General features: G+C 40.5%; 1 protein-coding gene across 1 annotated transcript; it reads left to right on the top strand.

Annotated features, from left to right (window-relative positions):
* The first annotated feature begins 242 nt into the window (after positions 1 to 242).
* On the top strand, positions 243 to 8,621 carry vsig8b (V-set and immunoglobulin domain containing 8b). The gene is made up of 8 exons (XM_042487934.2): positions 243 to 398; positions 684 to 763; positions 3,328 to 3,497; positions 3,680 to 3,872; positions 4,070 to 4,222; positions 4,321 to 4,443; positions 6,915 to 7,053; positions 7,142 to 8,621. The coding sequence occupies exons 2-8, from the start codon at positions 691 to 693 to the stop codon at positions 7,383 to 7,385; spliced, it is 1,095 nt and encodes a 364-aa protein (XP_042343868.2). The 5' UTR covers positions 243 to 398; positions 684 to 690; the 3' UTR covers positions 7,386 to 8,621.
* The last annotated feature ends 1,649 nt before the right edge of the window (positions 8,622 to 10,270 follow it).

The raw sequence follows: 10,270 nt of genomic DNA, 5'->3' as shown, positions 1-10,270 counted from the left end.
TTAAAATGCAGCGCTGCAACATAGTTGTCGAACGACTCAACACCGGCACATGATGATTCATCTCTGTCATAAGCTATTTTTAAATAGACTTGTGATAAGAAAACAAATACTATTTTCTGAAATCTAATTCTCATTTTCTTAACATGTTAAACAAATTACCACATTCCCAACCTACCAAAAACGAGTCCCCAAAAAATCAAGCCTTTTTGAATGAGGTTTTAAATGTTGCCAGCTCTGGGAGTGGCCAACAGATGCACTATGAACACAGAGGGTGTGGCCTTACTTAATGCTACTGAGTTTCACCTGAGAACAAAATAAGCAAGCTCCACCAGTCCTGAGACACTGCCAGGGCCTCAGAGGACAAATACTTTTACTTTGGATTATTCCTCCACTTTAAGGTAAGTCAGAGCTACTTTATTTTTTCCTCTATTTGATTTTCTTGGTGAGTACATAAGAACGAAACTGGTTGATCTTACCTCTGCTTGCTTTACATTGATATTCATTCTCAGAGCAGTAATTCTCCCACTCCAAGGTGCATAGTTAGATTTAAGATAAACAACTGTGTTAGAGAGGTGGATTCTGTAGAGACCTTTTCACTTCTGTGGAATTAAATTAGAGACAGAGGTGGTAGACAGTCACTGGAAGTACACCCTTGCAGTCTTTGCTTCTTGTTTTTTTTCCAGGGTTTTAATGGAGCCTGTGTTCACAAGTTTGAGACTAAAGGTGGCTGTACTGTTTCTGCTAACAATTCAGCTGAAGACAGGTGAGTCTAATTTTACACCTAAGGAGGAATGTATTTTAGGTGTCAGATAAGTAAGGCCAAAGCAAAAACATTAGTCTTTAATTGCTTTTTTGCCCGCTGACTGCCCTTTTATACAGGAAGCGTCTCATATTGTAATCCCAGGCAGAGAACATATGCTCTGTGACAAAATTGGTGTATTTCTGTCTGCTCTATGACTCACACAATACACTGGCCGGTCTGACATGCTCCCAGCTGATGATCCGACAGTAATATGAACTGGTGAATTGCATTGCAGACAATCAATGAACCGTGTACATATAATTTGGGCGGCTGGCAGATTCCCTGCATAACATTCATAGCTCTTTTTATACGAACTCCAGTTGCTAAGGGTCAAACTTGGGTGTGCATTTAGAAAGTAAGACACCGAGAGACTTTGAGGGGATACTTTGCTGAATTTCAACTTTGTATCATAACTGTGGGTATATGGTTGCAGCAATATACCAGTTTTAAAGTATATTGTGGTTTGAAAGTTGATTGCTATCATACTGTGTACATTTACTAATCTATGCTATTTAAAAAAATGCAATCAGACAGAGATTCTCTACTTTCTTTCTACCTCGACTGCCTCCTCTCAACTGTCATTTTACACAGACCTCCATTACGAATGATTTCATGTTTCAGTTATCCATTATTTAATTTGCTTGTTCAGCTGATAAACTTCTGTTTTTTATTCCAGTTTGTAAATGATAATAGGAATAATTTTGTGATACTGTATGCTGTGATAATTTCTGAAATGGTTATCGTATTGCAAAAATCTTATACAGTTGCAGCCTTAGTGGGAAGTATGGGCCAATGAACCGTGATAAACTTCCTTTCATTTAACTCCCTCTCTCTCACTGTCTCTCTCAATCTCGGACCTAAATCTGATCAAGGCTGAAACTAAGCAGTGCTAACCAAAAACTTATCAAGATAATGTTACTGCCCTGCCTTTTTCTCTTCTAAAATGTTTTCAGAAACATATTTTCATGCCCTGTCTAGCTGTAATCGCAAGAGTTTGTAAACAGGTGGTAAAACTAAGCGGCGCTGATCAAATATAAACGATAAAAGATTTTTTTAATGTGTTGCCAATTCTCGCCTGAAATGTTTTTACCAACACGTTATAGCTTACTGTTTATCTGTAATACAAAATCATTTCTTACCAGCTGGCAGTCATTGTGTCAAAGTTTGGATAACATCACCCACCAGTGGGAGCGTTTATTGGTCTGGTGCAGCGCAGTGCATTCTGCTAGTTATAGATTTTCTCCTTATTGAGCACAACCGTCCTTTTTCTGTGTTTCTCTGGTCATGTTGCACCAACTTGCACAAAAGTATTTGCGTCTTTCTACTGCAGAGGCAGCCTAGTTTTATCAAAAGGCCATCTTCCCAGCGGTGAAATACTTCTTGAATTAATCTTTGATTTCAATCCACGCTGTCAACTTGATACACAAACAACATAAAACAGAAGGGAAATTCAATCAAATTCATGCAGCACAGGCAAAGTGTGCATAAAGAACACATGCAAAGCTCTTATCAGGTCTGGGCCCAAAAGGAGGTGCATAAGATTTGAATATTTGCAGTTCTTTGTGTCAAGCTTAGAGACTGCACTCACTTGAAAGTTAGCTGCCTCTCCACATGGAAAACACGTCTTCCTGTAGATCACAGCATTTTGCCCAGGGGGAGCTTTTGCAGTGTAAACATTTGACTGACTAATTTGAGCTTTTTTTTTTTTTTTACTTCGCCACATCTGCCATTTACATGCTTTCATAAATACCTCTGACGTAGTTTGCTTTGTGGCAGTGGCACTGAAGTGCTTTCAGAGTGCTATAGTGGATTTAATGTTGTCAAAAGAGGGATGATTTGATTTATCAACATAGTCCATTCAGACATTTTGCGAAGGTTAATCACCTAGGTGGAAACGGTGGAGAGAAGTTTGCTCCAGATGTCTGAGAAGTTGAATGACAGCATTACCGAGATAAATAGCTTGGATCTGCTGCGATGTGTCGCCACGTAATAACAATCAGCATCGAGCTCTTTCTATAAACGTCAGGCTATCAGAAATAATTAAAATCCACGGCCATAAACAGTGAGTCAGCAGGGTGTGTGTCAACCCAGAAACAGCTTTTAACTGCCACTTGTCAAGTACATTTTTCATGTGTGCTCATCCATTCACTTTTCATCATCATTTGCCCATATATTTTGTGACAACTAATGAGCCTCAAGAGTTTTAAATTAATACATAACCCATTTTCACAAAAATACCACTTTTGCTTCTATTCCAGCTCCAAATCCTTCTCAGTTTGACTTAAGAGGCCAATTAGTCTCAGATCAGCACCTACTCCACTCTGAGACTGTTTATGAGCATAAGGCCAGAGCTTGAAAGCCATTAAGTTGGAAAAATATTAATGCATTTGAGAGAGAAGTTTTTATTATTTTTTAATTATTCCGTCCTCTTTATGTTTGTCTTTTGGCCCCTATAGATGATTATGAAAATTTGGGGTTGGAAGAAGTGTATATTTTGAATTACACAAATCTGACCATATTTTCAGATGTGACTGAGGCAATGCAAGTGACATCCTCGGGGCCACAGATCATTCAAAAGGCACGGGGGGAGACAGTCAACCTGGGATGCACCTACTCTCCCGGCCCCCAAGACACAGGAGAGCTGGACATCGAGTGGTCCAATGTGAGCCCTGATATGACACAGAAAGACAAACTGGTAGGTGTGAAGACAGACAGGGATTTTGAAGGAAAAAAACCTGTCTGGGAGGTTGGGTGAATCACAAAAGCGTTCATTAAACATGCAAGAGTGTGGGTTATATATTTTTTTTACCTTTGGGCTCTGTTACTGGGAAAACCTGCTTTTGAAGAGGTGTCATCACTCAACCCTTTGCATCTCAGCTCTTATCATATTCAGGGGGCAAGATGGACCACTACGGCGACCCCAAAAGACTCAAGTTCATAGCCGACCCCAAGCTGGGAGATGCCTCCATCACTATCTCTGATCTGCAGCTCTCAGACACGTCCACCTACCAGTGTAAAGTCAAGAAGGCGCCGGGTGTCGACATGAGAAAAGTCACTGTGGTGGTGATGGGTGAGGACGAATCTCTTTTACCAGTTTTACCTGTTCATTTTTTTTCAGCCCGCTCATTCTTTTAAATGATACTCTCACTCACCTGGAATGCAGAGTGATCACACCTCTCTGTCGCCATTCCTTACATTGTTCTCTCTCACACCTCGAGCCCTCCCATGATGAGCTCAAACACAGAAGATTTGTTTATCTGTCTCTAGTTCCCCCGTCGACGCCAAAGTGTTGGGTCGAAGGCGGCGAGGAGAAAGGTGGCATGGTCTCCCTCCGCTGCAAATCTAATCAAGGATCCATTCCTCTCACTTACACATGGAGGAGAGAGAGCGGTGGTGCCATACCAGCCACTGCAACCCAAGGTGAAGAAGCAACTTGACAGAAAACACCTTCTGCAACACTTTTCATAAGCTGTATTTGTATAACATGCTTGTACTGACTTCTCTCTTCTTTCATTCAGACCCACAGACTGGGGAGCTTTTGATAAAGAACCATACCGACAGCAATGTTGGAAGTTACGTGTGTGAGGCGAAAAATGCTGTGGGCAAAGGACAGTGTAAATATGCACTGCATGCATATAACCGTAAGTCTATATGACATCATCATCTAATTTTACTAAGTACTTAACAAGATCCTAAAGGAAGCGCTTAATTTGTCACCTGCATGCTGTATACAGACAGCCAGGTCCCCTGAGGAAAATGTTGGAAACACTAAAAAATGTTGGAAATGCTCAATTTGTACATTTCATACATCGTATCAACATCGGCAGCCAGAATTAGGCCGGTTTATTTTGCCGAATTCTGGTTTGTCATTCATCCCAAGTCACAGCTGAATCGGTCAGCTGGACACAGCCCAACGTATTTCTTCCAGCAGGCCGAGTTTGGGCCAATGCTTGGCCGAATCATTTTGGTTACCTGGCCGATGATTCTCAGCTGTATGTCTCATTTCACCCAGAGAAACATAACACTCCAGATTCTCTGCCTTACTGCCAGTCTTGCCAGCGAGACTGAAGCCCAGGTTATTGGTCGTAAACAAATTTCTAACAGTATCATCTTCCACCTTCAAAAGAACGCATTCAGCTAGAAACTTGGGAGTGGTTTTTGATGGGAACCTAAGCTTTGATCAGCACATTAAGGATGTTGTTTGGTCCTGTTATAAACATATCAGAAATATTGCTAAAGTCAAACCAATAAAACCAACAAATACATAGCTGAACAACTTTTCCACAACCTCGTTTTCTCCCGCCTAGACTATTGTAATTCACTGTTTACCTGCCTGAATGATGCATCAGATAACCGTTTTCAGTTAGTACAGAATGCTGCAGCACGGCTTCTCACAAACACTCGACACAGGAAACACATCACTCCAGTCTTGGCCAAATTACACTGGCTCCACATTCATTACAGAATTCAATTTAAGATGCTATGAACTACTTTTAAATCCTTACATGGTCTGGCTCCGCTTTACATTTCGCAACTCTTATCCCCTTATTCTGCTCTGAGACTCCTCAGATAAGACAATTAAACGTTGTTAAAAGTACCATGATCCAGGCTTAAAACAAAGGGGGGTCATGCTTTAACCATTTTAGCCCCAAAGCTGTGGAACAAACTTCCCATTAACATCAAATCAGCTGAATTGGTTCTTTATTTTAAAAAGCTTTCAAAAACCCACCTGTACCGACTGGCATTTGTATAACTTCATATAATATGTTTGTACAGTAAGTGTGTACGTGTGTTTGCGTGTCTGTATGTGCATGTATATGTATGTTTGTTTGTATGTATTTATGTACGCATGTGTATCTATGTATATGAGTATGTATATCTATGTATACATATGTGGATATGTATGTTTATACACGAGGGATGGGTAGATATACAGTATGTTTGGGTATGTATGTATATATTTATGTACGTAAGTATGTTTGCAAGTGTAGATCTATATCTAGATATATGTGTGTATGTATATGGATGTGTATATAATGTATTTTAATTGACAAAATTATGGGTTGATGCCAAAGAAGGAAAGTTGCTCTGGTTTAATCTTAAAGAGAGGCTAATATGCTCATTTTCTGGTTCCTACTTTCTCTGCTAGAAGATGTTTACATGCTTTAAGGTTAAATAAACACTTTATTTTCCTTATACTGTCTATGCTGGAACACCTGTAGTTACCCTCTGTAAGAAGCACTCTGTTTTAGCACCTGTCCTAAAAGAAGACGGTCTTTTTCTGACAAGTTCAGTTAGAAATATTATCCAATACTGGGGAGAGATGAACAACATCAGCTACTAAGATTCTGTGTTTCACTGATGATAGCAACTAGCTACATGTAGGCAACGTAACGTAAACACTTGCAGTAACATGCGTGGAGATAGATAGATAGATAGTGTTACAAACCTGGCTCACTGGTTTGCAACAAAGAGAGTCCACACAAAGTTTGCCAGGGAATAAGGAGATGTTTATTTAACTGAACCTAATTTAAAAGGAAAATAAGGTGCATATCCGTAGATCAGGGTGTGAGGTGGAATGAGGTGTGTGTGTGTGTGTGTGTGTGTGTGTGTGTGTGTGTGTGCGCAACAAACAAAGAACAAACCAAACTAACTAAACCATGTTGGCCATGTGGCGTCAGCTGCTCAACCACCAGAGAGAGAGAGCAGAGTGACTCCAGCAGCCCTTTTATAGAGGTAGGCCCCGCCTATAGGTGTGGCCAGCCATTTAGACAGCCCAACTACTCTGGGGCTGCAGCAAAGGAAGAAGCTGAGGAGAGAGGCACAGATTAGTGAGGCCGTCACAATAGATAGATAGATAGATAGATAGATAGATAGATAGATAGATAGATAGATAGATAGATACATGGATAGAAATTCATCATGAGCTGACCTCACTCTCAAAAGTAGAAGCAAACAGTTGAAAACAGAGTGAACAGATGAGTCTGAAGCCTGAGGTTATTCTGGATTTATCTCATTATTTGAAAGTTCAACATGAACAGTGTGAAATTATGACAGACAATAAGGAAAAGCATAACAAGTCCCCCTTAAAGCACCATGTCCTCTCTTCCAGCCACCAATAAGGCAGGTGTCATAGCCGGGGCGGTGATAGGAGCTCTTCTGTTGCTGCTCCTCCTGCTGCTCCTCATCTGGCTCCTGGTCTGCTGTTGCCATAAGCGTCGCTACGAGAAGGAGGTTGCAAATGAAATAAGGTGTCGTATCAGGGCTGGAAACGATCTTAGACATCCGTGAAATAGTCTTAAATCTGAGGATCATCTCATGTGTGACTTGTTTCTTCAGGGAGGACGTCCAGGCCCCGGAGAGCCGACCCACCAGCAGAAACTCCAGTCTCCGCTCGGTGTTGGCGTACCGCACCCACCCCGGGGTGCACTACAGCTCTGTGAGGAAGCACCTGCCCAGCGTCAGTGAATCAGGACACAGTCCCATTTACACAGGCGAGAGCAACGGCACATTACAGCCGACTGCTGGAGGGGGCGTCCGTGCTCCCCTTAGATACGACCGTCAATACGGATACCCTGTGTAACTAAAATCCAAATGAATCATAGACTTTTTATTTTAAAGAGGTAGTTCTGATTTTTGAAGTGGGGTTGTATGGGGTATTTATCCATAGACAGTACATCATATACAGTAAATGTTAGTCTGCGTGCCCCCTGTTTGGAGAAGCAGGGTGGAGTCTGACATGGAAGCTAAGCAATGTACTGATAATAAGGGGTCAGCAAAGAAACATATTTTAGCTACCTAAAAAAAGGTTGCTTGTAAAAAAAATCTGTATCAGTTTGAACATATGCTGTTTCGAATATTTCCATGTTAATTTCAGACGGTGATTTCCCGCAGAAAAATGAAGCTCTTATATCAATATCTTCAAAGCCAAACTGCATTGAGAAAAAAGTGATTTAACATCTCACAACACAGGAGCTGCTGGTCTACAGCTGCCTTGAAGATTTTTTTTTTTTAAGTGTTATTGTGTGATGTTGGCATTTAAATGGGTTAGTTTGTCACCCAAATCACACAAATAACTGATGGAAGCAATAGTGGACTAGCAGTTATTGTGTTCAGCACGCAGAAATTACAGTTTTTGTTGATGGAGTCTGCTGACTTTAAGTAGAGCATAGATGAGAAAATGAAGCAGTTTACAGGTACTCTCAATATAATAAACACATGTACACTTTATTGCAGACCCCCCTTCACAGAAGTACATTGCTTAGCTTCTGTGTCTGACTTAAACCTGCTTCTCCAAACCGTGGGCATGCCGAACTGACATCTACTGCAATACACTGACTATGGATAAGTTACTCATACAATCCCACTTCAAATAATCCGAACTATCACTTTAAGTGCAAGACTACTCCCTCTGAAGAAGGGACTTTTAAGTATAACACACATTGTAAAGAACTCTATGTAAACTACACATGTGACAAATGGTGCAATGCAATATATATGTATGAGGAGAGTACTGGGAGTGCTGGTATGTGACTACTAAGGACTCGTAAAGTCTTACCTCAGCCCTTTGGACAAACATAAATGTGCAGCTGGTTGACTTTCATAATGCACTGTAGCACATCACTGCTACTGAAACGGTTCTCATTGTTACACTGATTTTGCTAAAACTGTATGTAAAATGTATATATCAAATAATATTTTTACTAAAGCCTTTTTTATGATGCTCATTCATGAAGCTAAATCAATGTATTACTCTTTTTTTTTTTTTTGTTTAAATATGTGACCAATAAAACATGTTTTAACTGCCCTCTAAATCCCATTTAGGGCTCGCTGAGCATTCATGGTTTTGAGTTATGGCTCCATCTTTTATTGCTCGATGATATCAGGGCTGACACAACATAATAGATTAACATTTGAAATGCATCTCCCAACCGCAGGATGCAGAATCTAACAATCGCTCTGGAAAAGATAAAAACTTAATTGAATGAGTCTTTCTTTGGCATCATAATGGAATCAGACTTTTTGTTTTGACATGCAATATGAAAAATTATCTAGAGGACAGAGTGTGAAAGCTGGCTTAATTAGAGAGGGTCATGGTGTTTGGGAGTGCTAGAAAATTAAGATGTTGCTGAACAAGGCGTTAAAATTCTTGTATAAACATGGTGGAACATACAATCTGTGTTTTTGTATCACCCGCAGATCGGAGCCTGGCTATTTTTCAGGGCTGTAACCAGATAAATATAAATTATAACTTTGAGCTGCTCATGAATCAGACTATCGGGAGGCAGTGAATCTAGTTTTCCTACTGATCCTCTTATGTGTATTTGCCTCCCGGAAAGAAAAAAAAAAAAACATTCTCAGAACAAAAGTGCTGCAAAATTCCCTAGTTTGTGTTGCATGTTTCTCCAATTTTTGCCCAGCAGCCAGTAAACTAGTTATTAGTTGAGTAGTCGAGGCCCTAACCTGCAGCTGTCGCTCTAAGAATCCAGAGTCAGCAGTTCGCCTGCGGCCCCACCTCTCGTCTGTATTGGCCTAATCCCATCTTCAAAAGGTGTACGTTGAATTAATAAGAGCTGTGAGAAGTGGTGAGGGTTGGTGGGCCCTTGGTGATAAATTCTGCCAAGGGCTGACTTAAGAGCATCCCCCACCCCACCCCCTGCACTAATCTGTAAAGGCTTGGCATCTGTTGAGAAACAGTGTTGCTGTTTCAAATGATGAGAAACAAAAAGCATCAAAATTATACTGTAAATTTTAGACATGCTTCCCTCTCTTTGAGATTAGCTTCTCTTGAAAAGTTAACAAGCAGCCATGGACGGATTATGAGATAATGGGACACTGGGCACAGATATGGAAAGGCCCCACCACCTTTCCTACACAAGACTGGAAACACAGTCAGACTTTGATTTTGCTTCATTTTTTGTTGTAGTCATTTTGTGTATTTTCGTAGTTATTTTGTGTCTTTTTTGGTTGTTTTGACCCCTTTAGTAGTTATTCTGCACTATTTGTAGTTGTTTTGTGTGCGTCTGTTTTTCAAAGAAACTTTGTGTCTTTTTTTTTGCCCTTTTTTGAAGTTATTTTGTCTCTTTGCGATTCCTTTGCATCTCTTTGTCATTGATGCACTAATTTATCGTCCACACATCGGTATCAGTCGATATCATCCTTGTTGATTGTCACAGGTCTATTGCAATTAAGATGAAATTCTCCAGTGGCAGTGACCAATGTTTTTCTGTTGTGTCACATCAATTTTGCGCAGGCTAAAAACCAAGACTTGAGACGAACAGCCATAAACTTAAATTCATGAGTCGTTACAAAATTAATACAATCACTGTTTGCCAAATAGGCTCTGCTGAATGACGAGGTGGATAGTAGCAGCCGGCATCCCATCGTCCTTGAAAAACACATTTTGAAAAATGTTTCCCCAGGGGATGCCGAAAGGACACAGTAAGCTCGCTATTGCTGCATCAAAGG

Source organism: Plectropomus leopardus, chromosome 4 (genome assembly GCF_026936395.1).
Source record: "Plectropomus leopardus strain MGB_pleo_1.0 chromosome 4, ASM2693639v1, whole genome shotgun sequence".
In the NCBI taxonomy this organism is placed as follows: domain Eukaryota; kingdom Metazoa; phylum Chordata; class Actinopteri; order Perciformes; family Serranidae; genus Plectropomus; species Plectropomus leopardus.
This window is presented reverse-complemented; position numbering and strand designations above follow the sequence as displayed.

Bases quoted from the DNA above. Each gene is read 5' to 3' on its own strand.
- vsig8b (XM_042487934.2), top strand. From the start codon at position 691: ATGGAGCCTGTGTTCACAAGTTTGAGACTAAAGGTGGCTGTACTGTTT. The intron at 3,873-4,069 runs GTGAGGACGAAT...ATCTGTCTCTAG, and splicing joins AGTCACTGTGGTGGTGATGG to TTCCCCCGTCGACGCCAAAG. The intron at 7,054-7,141 runs GTGTCGTATCAG...TTGTTTCTTCAG, and splicing joins GAGGTTGCAAATGAAATAAG to GGAGGACGTCCAGGCCCCGG.